At 34.1% G+C, this 14981-nt stretch overlaps 5 protein-coding genes across 6 annotated transcripts; 4 read left to right on the forward strand and 1 right to left on the reverse strand.

Moving 5' to 3' along the window:
* Positions 1–88: 88 nt before the first annotated feature.
* LOC127064455 (serine/arginine repetitive matrix protein 5) lies at positions 89–4929 on the forward strand. 2 transcript variants are annotated; one of them, XM_050995537.1, is made up of 8 exons: positions 89–624; positions 703–835; positions 910–2985; positions 3193–3207; positions 3313–3673; positions 3752–4041; positions 4137–4248; positions 4322–4929. In XM_050995537.1, the coding sequence occupies exons 1-8, from the start codon at positions 612–614 to the stop codon at positions 4442–4444; spliced, it is 3123 nt and encodes a 1040-aa protein (XP_050851494.1). In that variant the 5' UTR covers positions 89–611; the 3' UTR covers positions 4445–4929. The 2 variants fall into 2 exon arrangements, with proteins under 2 accessions (XP_050851494.1, XP_050851495.1); XM_050995538.1 differs by lacking the exon at positions 3193–3207.
* A 533-nt stretch (positions 4930–5462) lies between these two features.
* Positions 5463–7191, forward strand: LOC127064467 (putative tRNA (cytidine(32)/guanosine(34)-2'-O)-methyltransferase). Its single transcript, XM_050995556.1, has 5 exons — positions 5463–5760; positions 5847–5916; positions 5991–6190; positions 6280–6674; positions 6758–7191. The coding sequence occupies exons 1-5, from the start codon at positions 5640–5642 to the stop codon at positions 7073–7075; spliced, it is 1104 nt and encodes a 367-aa protein (XP_050851513.1). The 5' UTR covers positions 5463–5639; the 3' UTR covers positions 7076–7191.
* Positions 7192–7327: 136 nt separating this feature from the next.
* Positions 7328–10208, forward strand: LOC127064460 (uncharacterized). Its single transcript, XM_050995547.1, has 4 exons — positions 7328–7718; positions 7794–8034; positions 8306–9625; positions 9788–10208. Exons 1-4 carry the CDS (start codon positions 7704–7706, stop codon positions 10198–10200), a joined length of 1989 nt encoding a protein of 662 aa, XP_050851504.1. The 5' UTR covers positions 7328–7703; the 3' UTR covers positions 10201–10208.
* Positions 10209–10407: 199 nt separating this feature from the next.
* LOC127064469 (probable U3 small nucleolar RNA-associated protein 11) lies at positions 10408–11696 on the forward strand. Its single transcript, XM_050995560.1, has 2 exons — positions 10408–10675; positions 10749–11696. The coding sequence occupies exon 2, from the start codon at positions 10768–10770 to the stop codon at positions 11527–11529; it is 762 nt and encodes a 253-aa protein (XP_050851517.1). The 5' UTR covers positions 10408–10675; positions 10749–10767; the 3' UTR covers positions 11530–11696.
* A 1988-nt stretch (positions 11697–13684) lies between these two features.
* On the reverse strand, positions 13685–14941 carry LOC127064471 (uncharacterized). The gene is made up of 3 exons (XM_050995563.1): positions 14429–14941; positions 14177–14325; positions 13685–13970 (listed from the first exon to the last, which is right to left on the reverse strand). The coding sequence occupies exons 1-3, from the start codon at positions 14796–14798 to the stop codon at positions 13785–13787; spliced, it is 705 nt and encodes a 234-aa protein (XP_050851520.1). The 5' UTR covers positions 14799–14941; the 3' UTR covers positions 13685–13784.
* Between the last annotated feature and the right edge of the window lie 40 nt (positions 14942–14981).

The following is a 14981-nucleotide window of genomic DNA, read 5'->3' on the forward strand; positions in this document are numbered from 1 at the left end:
AAGGAGAGAGAGAGTGAGAGAGAGAGAGAGAGAGAAAGAGAGAGGTCGCAGAATTTCTAGTCGGTTATTTTACGAACGCACCTTTCAAAGATTTTTCTTTTTCTATCTTGTTTTTATCTAACTTTGTTACTTGCGATATTCTTGTATATTGTGAACTTTTCCTAAGGATTATCTTGTATTTTATTAATTTATATCGAGATAAATATAACAATAGGATATGTCACCGTTCATAACGAATTGTAAACTGCGCTCGACTCCTCACCGAACATATGATTTTCTGAACGACACCCGCAACAGCGCCATCTTTACAAGGTTTTTTATTGGCTGTCCTTCATGGATCTAACCTAACCTAACAGAACCCACGAGTGGATTCTCGAAGAAGCGTCGGTACGCCCGAATACAAACCTCTTTAGGTTTTTATTATTTAATTGCAAATATATACATGGATTATCTTTTCTGCTTGCTTAATGTATTAAGACGAATAAGTGAATGTGGGAATATTATTTTATGAGTATTTATAGACATACTTAATTATCCTAACATTTTTACGTCGATTTGACCGTCAGTCGTCTAGAGTTATTTATATATATTTATATATAAACATAAATGCAATGAGTCGAGACGGTGAGTATAAGAAATACAATCAAAGAGATACCTCAAGTATTAGTAGAAAGTCGATTTTATGTTATACTTTGTATATAGATGAGAGAAGTGATTCAGAAGATGAACGCGAGAGATCCAGAAGTCCCTCGCAGGACTCGCAACGTTCTGCCAGTATTGAAAATACGGTTAGGAGTAGATCAAATTCTCACAGTCCGAATTCATCTCCAGCTAGGTATTTATTAACGTTTGTTCTATTTATTTCCGTGATGATTCTAAGCGAAATAAAACCTGTGCGACGCATTGCAGATCAAAGCCTTCGTCGCCCGCACAAGTGGCATCACCCGCGTCCTCTACATCGGCACGTTCCAACGCGAGTTCTAGAAAATCATATTCCAGATCGCGTTCGCGTTCACCTTCTAGGAGTAGATCTCCCTCTCCTGCATCTACGAAGGAACACGGAAGATTATCTAGATCTAGTTCTAAATCTGGCTGCAGACGAAGTACTTCCAGATCTCGTTCTAAATCTCATTCGGAAGAACGCGTGGACAATGAAACGAGAAAACCAACGCCGTCTCCTAGTCCGGCACGTTCTGCAAAATCTTCTTCGAGATCAAGGAGTCCATCGCCGACCAAATCTAAAGAAGGTTCTCTATCGAGGAATAATTCAAGGTGCAGATCTAATTCACGTTCGAAATCGAGGTCAAGGTCTAATACGCCAAAACCGAGTAAATGTGCTTCTCCAACGAATTCTCGGTCTTGTTCGAGATCTCCATCGCCCCGAGCAGCTTCTAGATCACGCTCTCGTTCTGGATCAAGAAGATCGCGTTCACATTCCGGTTCACCAAAGATACCATCAAAATCTCGTTCTCGATCTCGGTCTCGATCTCGTTCTAATTCACCAGAACATCCGACAAGATCGAAATCACGGTCTCTCTCTCGAAGTCCTCAGCATGCATCAAGATCGAAATCAAAATCTCATTCGCCATTAGGCTCGAAAAAAAGCTCGCCTAGATTATCGCCCGAACATTCGCCTTCGGATGTTAGAAAATCACGTTCCAAATCGAAATCTCGTTCCGTAGAGAGTTCGAAAAAAGGATCTCCTTCGTCGAGAAAAAGTTCACATTCGAGATCACCGTCGCATTCGGGCGATGAAAAAGCTAAATCGAAATCAAGATCTAGATCCAGATCCAGATCTGGTTCTGGATCTAGGAAACAATCTCCTGTGGCATCGCGTAAAGGATCATTATCAAGATCTCCAAGTCCAGAACAAAAGGTGGTGTCGAGATCAAAATCTAGATCAAGATCGAAATCAGGATCGAGAAAAGCATCACGATCGAGGTCTGGATCAAGAGAACCATCTAGATCTCGATCAAAGTCAGGATCGAGAAAAGGATCTCGATCTAGGTCGAGATCAAGATCAGGTTCAGGATCCAGAAAAGCATCTCGATCGAGATCGAGGTCAGGATCAAGGAAAGTATCCCGATCGAGATCGAGGTCGGGATCGAGGAAAATATCCCGATCGAGATCGAGGTCAGGATCGAGGAAAGTATCCCGATCGAGATCGAGATCGAGGTCAGGATCAAGGAAAGCTTCCCGATCGAGATCAAGATCTGGATCAAGAAAAATATCTCGATCGAGATCAAGATCAGGTTCAAGAAAGGGATCCCGATCTAGATCAAGGTCTGGTTCAAGAAAATCCGTATCTAGATCTAAATCAAGATCTAGGTCAAAATCCAGATCATTGTCGGGATCGAGAAAGGGTTCTCCGTCTCGTGAGGTTTCAAGAAAGAGTTCACACTCTAGATCAAGATCAGGTTCCAGATCTAGTAAATCAAAATCTCGTTCACCGTCTGGTTCGAAGGCGTCAAGGTCAAGATCGCGATCTGGATCAAGGAAATCGGGTTCACGTTCACGATCAAGATCAGGCTCTGGATCAAGATCACCGTCAAGATCACGCTCAAGATCACATTCTGGTTCACGATCAAAATCCAGATCGAGATCCCGTTCGCGGTCTGGATCCGTTGCAAAATCTGCGGGTAGATCTCGTTCGAGATCTGGCACCAGATCGAGATCACGATCAGCTTCGAAATCGGGTAGATCGAGAAGTCCGAGTAGAGAGTCGGAAAGTGGTGTAAAAAAGCGAAAAAGAATACTCTCTGATTCGGAGGAAGAGAATGATGGTGTTAATAGTTCTAAAAAAGCAGCACGTGAATTGTCCGATAGCGAAGACGAAGGAGATGCAGATAAATCACCTAAGAAAAGAAATGACGACGATCTGGAAGAGGGTGAAGAACATGATGAGAAGAAAGATGACGATGAAACTGGTATCGTACAACAAGATAATGAAGATTCTGATGATGGAGTAATAACAGAGGGAGGAATGTAAGTTGATGAATTATTTTTTACTATGTCATTATCACCTAGTAATAATCATAAATTTAGTCAAGAGATTCTTGAAAGTTCGTTTTATATAGAAATATAATAGAATGCATGTTTTTTCATTACAAACATAATTTAAAAAAAAAAAAAAAAGAAAGAGAAATCTTGTTATGATATTTATTATTATTTTTATTAATGTTTGCTATCCAGGAGCAACAGATATTTGTAAGTAATACCATGAACCAGACAGATGATTTATTGATGTGATGATAAATTATTAAATCAAATTATAAACATTCTTTCATAGTTTTGATTATTTCTACTTTGCAGAGATGATTCAATGTCAGATTTTGATCGTATGTTGGCACGTAAAAAAGAAGAACAATCACGTAGACGCAAACGCAAAGATATTGATATAATTAATGACAATGATGACATTATCGCACAATTGTTGAGCGACATGAAAGCTGCTTCTGAGGAAGACAGAAAGTTAAATCAATTACATAAGCCAGCTACTAATAAAATTGCAATGTTACCAAAAGTATTGTCCCAATTAAAAAAACATGATTTGCAATTAGCATTTTTAGAACATAATGTATTAGCGGTTTTAACCGACTGGCTTGCTCCGATGCCGGATCGATCGTTACCGTCTTTAAGAATAAGAGACAGTCTCCTAAAACTTTTGTGGGAGGTAATTTTAAATTAAATAGTAAACAAAAAGTATGACGATGATATAATTGATTCATAAAAATTAAATCTTTTTTTCTAGTTTCCAAGAATTGACCAAGCATCTTTAAAACAATCAGGAATAGGTAAAGCTGTAATGTATTTGTACAAGCATCCAAAAGAAACAAAGGAAAATAAAGAACGTGCAGGAAAATTAATTAACGAATGGGCTAGACCAATATTCAATTTGTCTGCAGATTTTAAAGCTTTGACAAAGGAAGAGAGATTACAGCGAGATATAGAACAAACACCTCAAAAAAGACGAAAAACTGAGGAGGATGGATCTTCTCAAAAATCTCAGGATATTAATAAAGCTTTAAAAGGAGATGCCAAGTATGATGACATTTAATTTCTATATATCGATATGAAAAAAAAAAAAGAAAAGAAATTGTTTGAAATACTCTAATTTTTTTTCGTAATTAATTTAGACCTCTGAGACCTGGAGATCCAGGATGGGTTGCTAGAGCACGAGTTCCTAGACCATCTAACAAAGATTATGTTGTACGTCCAGATTGGAAATCGGACGTTGATATAAGTAGAGTAAGTATTTATTGTGATTTTCAAAGTCAACTTTCATCTTTGATTTTGTTATTATATATATATTTTTTTACAGAGTACTAAAAAACAAATGAATCGATTTGAAAGACATATGAAAAATTATATGGATAATAAAAAAATGAAATCTGCAAGGAGAGCAGTAGATATTTCCATAGAAGGACGTAAAATGTCTTTATAATAATGTATATCTTAGGAAAATGATAAAAAAATTTTGCGACATCGAAATTATATAATATCGTGTTGACTCTTGTTATTTTCTGTAAAATTAAATGAATTTCTGTATAAAATGCGATCTTTATAAGAAATAATAATATTAATGATAATAATGATGATGATGATGATGATGATGATGATGATGATGATGATAATGATGATGATGATGATGATAATGTTGATAGTGATGGTGATGGTGATGGTGGTGATGATGATGACGATGACGATGTACATTGCATGATAAATATTTATGCTGATACTAATTGATAATTTGATAAGTGAGATAACCAAGGAGATATTGTATATCTGTAATTCCGCGTGTTATCTTAATGATATTTCGTGATTTGATTATTTTTAATGATATATTATATATATTAGGTTATATTATTTGCCATTCTTTTTTTTTTTACTACATGTATAGTTCAAATATATATGAATTTTCAAATGAAATATATTTTGTTTCCTATTTTGTCATATAATGAATAAATAACAATCATAAATGTTAAAATAATTCAAACAAAAGTAAATTATGTACAAACATCATCAATGTTTTTATTTTCAACTAAGACAATTCTTTTAATACAGAGATTGAACAAGATCTAATTTTAAAGATTAAGGTATAAACGAGGATATAATATTTTCAAACTTTAATTTTTTTTTTTTTTTTTTTGAAAAAAGTCAAAAAATGATTTTTTTTGTCGGAAATAGTTTATATATAACAATGAAGCTTTTATTATTATGTGCCATTACATTCACTTATTTCAAAATTCTGTTATATATATAATATGTCAGTATATATAGAATATTTATATATTCATATATATAAAAATTTCTATCAAACTCATTTATTTATTTACTATGAGAGAAATGTAACCTAACAAGCTTATCGCTGAATAAATGTGTGTGGCGGTAGTGTCGCGCTATTGCGTTTGTAGTTCATATTTTGTCCGTATCTGTCGCTGGAGTCGTATAATTACAAGTGACAGATAGCGACTAACCTTAAATGGCTTCTCTTCCTTGTAAGATATCTGTCACCTAACCTTTACATTCGTTCATTATATACATATGTTATTTTGTTAAGTGATAAATTAATTTATATCTATAATTATTAATTTATATCTATAAGAAAAATCGTTAATATACGTATACTTTTTACAAATATGGGAAAAACATCGAAAGACAAACGTGATATATATTACAGACGAGCGAAAGAAGAAGGTTGGAGAGCACGTAGTGCATTTAAATTATTACAAATCGATAGTGAATGTTATATATTTGATGGTAATGTATCTTGATATAAAATAAATCATAAATTTGTGTGAGGATTTTATATTTTATAAATTGACATTTTTTACATTTGTCAACAGGTGTAAATAAAGCTGTTGATTTATGCGCGGCACCTGGTAGCTGGAGTCAAGTTCTGTCACGAAAATTAAGGTATATAGATATATTTGAAATAATATATACGTATATGTAAATTTTAAATAATATAAAACTTTGTATGCCTCTAGCGAAAATTACAAAAAGGCATTGGAAGAAGGTGAAGCGACACCTCCCAAAATTGTTGCTGTTGATTTACAAGCAATGGCACCGTTGGAAGGTGTAATTCAAATTCAAGGAGATATTACAAATACTGCTACAGCAAAGCATATAATTGCTCATTTTGATAACACGCAAGCCGATTTAGTTGTATGCGATGGAGCACCTGATGGTATGTTCTTATATTTATTCATTTTTTTTTATAAACTTTGTAAGGTTATGTATATTAATAATAATGAATTGCATGTATTTATACTTTAGTCACAGGATTACACGATATGGACATATATATTCAGTCTCAGCTTCTGTTAGCAGCCTTAAACATAACGACTCATATATTACGACCTGGAGGAACATTTGTAGCAAAGATTTTCAGAGCGAAGGATGTCTCGTTGTTGTACGCGCAGCTGAAAATATTTTTTCCTTATGTCTATTGCACCAAACCTAGTAGTTCTCGAAATTCTAGTATTGAAGCTTTCGTAGTATGCAAAAATTATTCTCCACCCGATGGATACGAACCTCACATGTTGAATCCTCTTCTCACACACGAACCCTGTAATTTTGAAAAATTGACGGGAGTTAACAGACTCGTTGTACCATTTGTCGTATGTGGAGATTTGAATCAACCTGATTCTGATACATGCTATCCACTGAATGTAAATACATATAATAATGATTTATATATAAAAAAGAAAGAAGAATTGAATTGTTTGAAATATTATACTTGATATATTTTTAGTTTGAAGGAAAAGAATATAAATATCATGAGCCAGTACAAAGCCCGATTGCACCACCTTACGAGGAGGCACTGTCTTTACTTGAGGATAGAAGTACAGATTTTCGAAAAGCAGACGTTAGTGTTATTATTGATAACGATCGTCCAATATCTTTATCTGAATTTAAAGAACAAGCAAGGCGGAAACAGAAATGTATAATTGAAAAAGTAGAGGAGGAAAAAGCAGATGAAAATCAGGAGGACGTGTTGAATACACTTTCTCTAGACGTATTACTTAATTTAAATATATCTAATGAAAATAATGATTTAGAAAATAAATAAATAATTTTAATCGAAGAAAGATATTATACAAAAACAAAAAATTTCTAACAACAAATGTTCTTATTTATTCTATTGTATAAATCTATCTAGAAGAAAATATATTATTGCGTATATTCCGCCATGTTGAATTTATCACGTTGCGAATTACACTGACTCCTCTCGTCTATTGTATTAAAAGCTATGCTCGCAGGCAAAAAAATTAGTAAACATTGACTCGATCACAAATATTTTCGACCTTCGATATGCCTTGTCGTATTAACAAGTATGTAAATTTGATATACGAACAGAATTTGCCTGGCTTTGAAAGAAATTGATCAGTAGTAAGAATATTTCGAATATGATAGAACAAGTTCTATCGAATAGTCAAACAATTTATATTTAGAACGAATTTCAGATATTTTTCTATCGATCTAGAATTACAATCGGAGTTATAGGAAAAGAAAAGATGTAAAAACAAAAAGAATGAATAATCTTGACATCGACGAACGCGATCTTTCAGGAATTTATACTATCGTTACGTCATGCGTTACGCTATTTGACCGTCCTTCGTCTATCTTATCAAAATGCTTGCAAGCGAAGAAATTAGTAAACATTTATTCTGCGAAACATTTACGACCTCCTCGTCTTCATGTCTTCCTCTTGGGTAATTATCTAAATTATTATGAATAAGAAGTAAGAAAAATGTGATATATTAATATCGCGCTTGTAAATATTACAGACTAATAGAACTTGCAACATTTGTAAGAAATTATTTTGTTGCGCGGAGTGTTGTAAGAGACATCAAAAAAAGAGGCATCCGGATCAAGAGTTTTATTGTCCGTTATGTTACGGTGAAAAATTGCCATTGCATCCGAAACTAGACGAGAAATTACTCTATCATGTAGCCGTCAATCATCTTCCCTTGTATTGTTATTTATGTGGTGATTTTTTCGAACAAAACAAGGATATCGAATTATTCGGTAACGTTTATTTTTCTTTTTGGCTGGTGCCACGTGAAATCACGCGATCAATGCTCTCTATAAATAAGGGGTAAAGGTTTCCAATTTGTATTATTACAAATATATATGTAAAGATTTGAACAGACATTGAAATGATAATGAAAAATGATTTCACATGGTATGAGAAATTTTTTGTTTGTATTTCATCGAAATTAATTTTAAATTAGATTGAATTATATCGAAGGAATATTATAATTATTATCTTTGAACCGTAATCACGGACTCTCCGAAGATCCATGCAAATTTTGGTTGGCACAACGACGTCCTCAAGTATCGATCTCCGAAAGAAGATCCCTCGTGGCTACACCAATCTCTTCAAATTTAGGAACGAAGAAGAAGGAACATTCGACGATTGACGGAGATTACAATGGTAACTTTGTTGGTCCGTTAACATCACCGCCGGAACTTTATAGAACAACGAGTACGCCGATGCACGTTGCCGTAACGGGGAAACAGTCGGGCTTCGAATACAAGACTCCGCACGTGCCAAATTTTTTATTAAAGACACCTAACATAAGTTCGGCAACCTCGATAAAAAGTTACACATACGGATCGGAGTCGAAAAGTAGCGATTTCGAGGGTAAGTCTAGCAGTTATTTGACTTGTTATACGAATCAGGATAAAACGCCATTTCGATCTTTACCAAGCGATTTTGGCGTGGAAGAACAGCTCTCGACAAAGAACAACCCAGGATTGATGTTATCGGTTATGCAAGAGCAAGAAAAAACCGAATACATAACTGCTACCAAAACTAAATTTTCGAACTATGAAATCGAAGGGTCGACCGATGAAATGGAACTAACCGGAGTCCATGGTGGTATATTACCGGAGATGAAAAATATTGAAGTTAAAATACACGAGGAAAGAAGATCTAGTTCGTTCAAGAAGGTCAGATTTTCTGATCAATACGATAACGATATTGAGTCGGGTAGATGTAGCGTCGGTAGTTCTAATATGACGGAAAACGATGAATATTACGAAGCTCGAGAGTCGCTATCACGATCGACGGTTACGATGGAAGATATACCAATGAAATCGACTACGGATAATGGAAAATCGACTAATATTGACGCGAATGGGTTTGATCAAAATCGGCGAGAATCGAACGTCAATTCGACGTCTAATACGGAGAAGACATGTGAGAATGAAAATAATATGGGAAAGGAGAATCGATTTTATAGAACTCAGACCACTCAGAGCAACATTGGCGTTACTCAAAAAACTGGTTGTTCTCGTGTCGTGATGATGGTGATCGTAGAGAACAATTCCTCTTCTGGAACGGCCCATATCGGACCTCTGATCGAATCTGGCTTAAAGCAATTGTCATCGATTTCCGATCTTGCCGAATGTAAAATTTCAGGAACGACTAGAAGAAAGTCGATCACGTCGATGGAAAATAATATAAATACTGCCAGTTACAAATTCTATTCTGATTCAAATCCTGTATCGTCGCAGAATGATAACGTGGAAAATTCCTTGAATAGAAATCATTCTGCTGGTCTGTTATCCTCTATGACGCATGCCGTTAAACAAGCGCTCAAAAGTTTTCCCGGTACGTTATTATGAATTTTTTCCAATTCTGTCGAATACGCGACTGGTTGATTTAATGTCATTTCTTTTTCTTTCTTTTTTTTTTTTTTTTACAAAATGTTAATTTTGAAAAGAAGGATCGTCTAGAAAAGATTATACGTTTTGATATTATATCTTATCGTAGGTGGCAATTTTTTAAAGTCTACTTCGAACGAACGAATGTTTAAAAGAGACGAAAAACCTTCCTCGTCCGCAAGCAATAGTTGTTTGTCAAGTTTTACATCTTGCGTGTCGAATAATTCTCGTAAACGATCAAGAGATTTCAAGGATGAATTTCCATCTTCAACGAGGACAACCGATTCTGCCGTTTTACATGCTGATGATAGAAGTCCAATGGCGAAAAGACATCGTGGTTGGTATAAAATCAAAGCGCGAGAACCGATCGCAAGGATGAAAAACAAGTTGACTTCGCCTAGAGGCATATCATCGGAAACACAAATTTTTAGTCAAGGTTCTTTGTCCGTTGGAAATACGATTATACCGATACCATCACGAGCACATCAATCTGTGCAATCGGATATTATATCTAACGATTAAAGTTCTTTCATATGTCTCGAATAATATTTAAGAGCAACATATATATATATATACATTTTTTTATTTGTTGATCCATCATTAATTGGATTTTAGTAAATTACATTTATTTTTGATTAATTATTACGTTCTGTCTTCGTCCATTTTATTTCTTTTTTCTTTTCTTTTATTTTTCGTTTTGTTTCGTCGTAATATGTAATAACATAAATACGACAATTGTTGTTTGATAAACTATCTTGTGTTTTGAAATTCATATACAGCATAATTTCATAATTCGCGCCAGAAGATGTAATTGGTTTTGTTGTATCTGCGCAATGGAAAGTCGTAGAACGAAAGAGCGTGCGATGGTCACGTTTGGAGTTGTTAGGTTATGTTTCATAGTGTTCACATTGAAAAGATTTATAAATGTGACATATTGTTCTTAAAAATTATTGATCGTTCGAATAATATTTCTTGGAAGTAATTTTACAGGAAAAAGGTATAAATTTAATTTTTTCTATCATTCGTTATCTGTGGATAATGAGTATAAATTTGTAAACCTATATTTATAGGTTGGAAAGTAATTTAAGGATGTCTTCTTGGAAGAAAGCAGCCAAAGCAACGCAAAAAACTCATAAAGAAAGACATCAACCAGAGGCCCGTAAGCACTTAGGTCTTCTTGAAAAAAAGAAAGATTATGTTGTAAGAGCAAAAGATTATCATAGGAAAGAGCGAACTTTGAAATTATTGCAAAAACGTGCTCTCGACAGAAATCCGGATGAATTTTACTTTCACATGATCAATTCAAAAATAGAAAAAGGTGTTCACAGAGAAAAAGATAAGGAAGATGAACATACTCCTGAACAAATTAAATTAATGGAGACTCAAGATATAAAATACGTTGCATATAAAAGAAATATAGAAGCGAAAAAGGTAGAGAAGTTACAGAGTCAGTTACATCTGATAGATGCTGCAAATGAAATAAAAAATAAGCATATATTTTTTGTGGAAGACGAGGAAGAAGAAAAAACCTTTGATATTGCAAAGAAATTAAATACGCATCCTGCGTTATTGTCAAGGCGTACAAATAGACCCAATTTGTCTAAACTAAAAGACATAAAGCTTCCTAAAGTTGACGAAAATACTCTTGCCACAATTGAACAGCAGAAACGCATGGCTTACAAAGAATTGTATAAGAGAATTGAAAGAGAACGGGAGTTAACTATTGTTCAACAAAAATTAGAAATTCAGAGAGCTCTAGCAAAGGAGAAAGAAAATAAACCAAAACGAGTGAAACGTGCAACAAAAAATTCTGCTCCTATATATAAATGGAAGTTTGAAAGAAAGCGGTGATATGTTATTATACGTATAAAGGAAACTTGTTTCATAAATATTGTTTTTGAGGAACTAAATTGAGAGGTATTAGATTATTTTACTTTTTTATTCATCATTATGTAATGTTTCTTCTTTCCATTTGGACATCCTTTATATTAATAAATTATTTAGATTGTCAAAACTTATTATCACTGGTATTTTAAATATTTATAATATAGAAATTCCTGCATTCGTTAATGGTAATCCTGACATTTAATCTATTATTTTTCTCATGGACATTTACCCTGAAGACATTCCTGGCATTCCCATCGTCTGCCCTGGGGGCATTTGTCCTGGAGCCATTCCTGGCATTCCCATCATTTGTCCTGGAGGCATTCCCATCATCTGTCCTGGAGGCATTCCCATCATCTGTCCTGGAGGCATTCCCATCATCTGTCCTGGAGGCATTGCTGGCGTTCCAGGCATTTGTCCTGAAGGCATTGCTGGCATTGCAGGCATTTGTCCTGAAGGCATTGCTGGCATTGCAGGCATTTGTCCTGAAGGCATTGCTGGCATTGCAGGCATTTGTCCTGAAGGCATTGCTGGCATTGCAGGCATTTGTCCTGAAGGCATTGCTGGCATTGCAGGCATTTGTCCTGAAGGCATTGCTGGCATTGCAGGCATTTGTCCTGAAGGCATTGCTGGCATTCCAGGCATTTGTCCTGAAGGCATTGCTGGCATTCCAGGCATTTGTCCTGAAGGCATTGCTGGCATTCCAGGCATTTGTCCTGAAGGCATACCTGGCATTCCAGGCATTCCTGTCATCTGTCCTGGAGACATTCCTGGCGATTGTGTTACTGTCATCGTAGTAGCAGTAGTCGTATTAGACATCATTGGCAATTCCGTTGATATACTGATGCAATTGTAATTCAATTGCCATAATTTATGTTTAGTAGCTATTTCGGTTCGCAGACAAATAGTGATCGATCTAAAAGAAATAAATAATATTTGTATATTAGCAATGATCATTGTATATAGTCATCAAGAAAAATATTATTTACCTGGGAAATCGATTCAATTCTAAAACATTTGCACAAACATTTGAAAAGAAACTGCCAGGTACTTTATTGCATATCCTAAAGGATTTATACTCTATCGATAAAACAATGTATATAAATAAAGTTAATATATTTTACACAGTATAAAAAAAAGAGACATTTTATAAAAGTCTTACCTGTAATAGTTTGATCAGTTAAGATTATCGAATTCAGCGTAATATTTACTTTCAATGCGTTCGTTTCATAAATAAAATTGACACAAACTAAAAAAACAATTGATCATTAAAAAATTTCGCACGTATAGATTATATGAAGAATTGTTTTATTATTTATTTATCAGTAATTTTTGTTTTCAACCCACGTTGTTTCGTCATTTTGGTATAGATGATGATAACATTTTCGCAGCAAGAACAGGAATAAGATGTAGAACAAGTGCATGATCTTCCACTTAACGAATTGGTTTTGAAAATCAAAAATGCTTTCGACGTAGGGAATCCTATGGTGTATTCGTTAATGTAAATATATACTAGTACTGCGTTCTTTATACATATATGTGTGTGTGTATATATATATATATATATATATATATATATATATATATATATATATAAATGTTAAAAGAAAAAGAAATAATTTCAATCAACTAACTTTGTTTCTTATTTATATTAAATTCTGAAAAAATGCACAATAGTAACAGAAATGTTTTCGATATTCGTACATTCATTTCTTCGCACGATTAACTAATGTCACAAATAAAAATAAAACACAGTTCAGGTAATCACGCTGATGTTTTCACACTTTGAACTATCTAAGTATAATAAAATAAGCGACGCTCTCTAACCCGGTATCTATACGATACCTTTTCTACCGGAAATAATAATCACTATGATGACCGATATAAAAGTTCATTGAATTTTGACGGAAATCAGCGTTATTTGTCGCAATTGTTTGACGCGACATTTTATATCGCGATTGTTCATCTGAAAATTATGTTTCTTTGCTTTGTAAAATCGTTTTCGTTACTACAATCAAAAAAAAGAAAAAAAAAAAGAGAAAAGATTATCAAATGCTTTTGATCAAACTCGAACCTATTTGAAATACAAAATTGGTGAAAGGTAATTATTAATTAAGACACACATTAAAAAAATATATATATATACATATATAAATAGAACAAATATTTTTTTCAAAATCCTATAATAATTGTCGAGGTATATAAATAAAGACAATTATTAATTAAAAATCTAATATATCGTCATCATCGTCGTCATCATCGTCGTCGTCATCATCGTCATCGTAATCATCATTATAATCGGTATCGTCATCGCCTGGAAAAATTTCGACTTGGCCTAATCCACCCCCGTCTTCCGGCTTTACGTGAGCTAAACCGTTTGAACCAAATCGGATGCAATCTAATCCAACCTGCATACATTAACATGATCACCGTTCATTATCTACTTAAATTTTTGTAAGTCTTTATGTTAAACAAATTTAATAATTATTTCTGTATCTACTTAAATCTCGACTGTATCTATATATATATATATATATATATAGTTATAGATGATATATATATATATATATATATATATATATATATATAAATAAGATCATCAAAAATGTCTTACTTTGAACAACGTGGTATCTCTAAACTTTCCTTCCATGTTGACACAGAGATGTATGTTTCTACCTTGAAAAAAAATATTATAGAATCTCACGCAGGCCCTAACGTACGGTATCCTTGGCACAGGCACGCAAATTGGTCTAGGATTTTTACCTAAAACAAGAAGAACAAGAAAAAGCCAAAAAAAAATGAAAATATTCAAAAAAAAAAAAAAAAAACAGAGAAAAAAATGATTCATAAGAATCCACAGATTTACCAGAAACCGTTCTAGTGTATAGAACCCTGTCGTTCATCAGAACGTTAGCAGTGAAACTGAACTCGTCTGGATCGTAAGTCACGTTAACGCATGCCTTTTGTTTCCAAGTGGAAAAAAGTATTCTCGAACAACAACCACAAACACCTAGGGCACATTGACAAGGTCCTTGTCTAGTTGCTGTTATTTCAGTCGACGTTGATGAGTTCACCGCTTGTCTCAACAACGTTTTAAGATCTATCATCGACTCTTGATCTCTTAGAATGATTTTTGTATCCTCTTGACGATTTGCTACGTTCACTTTAGACTCCGATAATGAGTACATCACAAATAACAATATCGTTTGAACGATCGATACTCTTTGGATGTTCATTTTTATTTAAAATCAGATTTACATCTACATTCTTTGATAAGTGATAGTTCTCGATGAACGATCGAAACACGACTGGTCAGTTAACGGAGGACGGTACATGGTGTGACCTCGTTTTACGGAGAAATTTAGGTTTACCTCAAGTTGTTCACCCATATATTCGCATTTCGTTGGTTCCTCTCGACT

Source organism: Vespula vulgaris, chromosome 6 (genome assembly GCF_905475345.1).
Source record: "Vespula vulgaris chromosome 6, iyVesVulg1.1, whole genome shotgun sequence".
NCBI classification, from domain to species: Eukaryota; Metazoa; Arthropoda; class Insecta; order Hymenoptera; family Vespidae; genus Vespula; species Vespula vulgaris.

What these genes read in the sequence shown, in the direction of transcription:
- LOC127064455 (XM_050995537.1), top strand. An exon ending in GCTTTAAAAGGAGATGCCAA is followed by an intron (nt 4,042 to 4,136) that starts GTATGATGACAT and finishes TAATTAATTTAG; the next exon opens with ACCTCTGAGACCTGGAGATC. An exon ending in CGGACGTTGATATAAGTAGA is followed by an intron (nt 4,249 to 4,321) that starts GTAAGTATTTAT and finishes ATTTTTTTACAG; the next exon opens with AGTACTAAAAAACAAATGAA.
- LOC127064467 (XM_050995556.1), top strand. Translation starts at nt 5,640, where the DNA reads ATGGGAAAAACATCGAAAGACAAACGTGATATATATTACAGACGAGCG. An exon ending in TGAATGTTATATATTTGATG is followed by an intron (nt 5,761 to 5,846) that starts GTAATGTATCTT and finishes ATTTGTCAACAG; the next exon opens with GTGTAAATAAAGCTGTTGAT. An exon ending in ATACATGCTATCCACTGAAT is followed by an intron (nt 6,675 to 6,757) that starts GTAAATACATAT and finishes ATATATTTTTAG; the next exon opens with TTTGAAGGAAAAGAATATAA.
- LOC127064460 (XM_050995547.1), top strand. An exon ending in CAAGGATATCGAATTATTCG is followed by an intron (nt 8,035 to 8,305) that starts GTAACGTTTATT and finishes GACTCTCCGAAG; the next exon opens with ATCCATGCAAATTTTGGTTG. An exon ending in AGCGCTCAAAAGTTTTCCCG is followed by an intron (nt 9,626 to 9,787) that starts GTACGTTATTAT and finishes ATCTTATCGTAG; the next exon opens with GTGGCAATTTTTTAAAGTCT.
- LOC127064469 (XM_050995560.1), top strand. Translation starts at nt 10,768, where the DNA reads ATGTCTTCTTGGAAGAAAGCAGCCAAAGCAACGCAAAAAACTCATAAA.
- LOC127064471 (XM_050995563.1), bottom strand. Translation starts at nt 14,798, where the DNA reads ATGAACATCCAAAGAGTATCGATCGTTCAAACGATATTGTTATTTGTG. An exon ending in ATACACTAGAACGGTTTCTG is followed by an intron (nt 14,326 to 14,428) that starts GTAAATCTGTGG and finishes TTCTTGTTTTAG; the next exon opens with GTAAAAATCCTAGACCAATT. An exon ending in GAGATACCACGTTGTTCAAA is followed by an intron (nt 13,971 to 14,176) that starts GTAAGACATTTT and finishes TAATGTATGCAG; the next exon opens with GTTGGATTAGATTGCATCCG.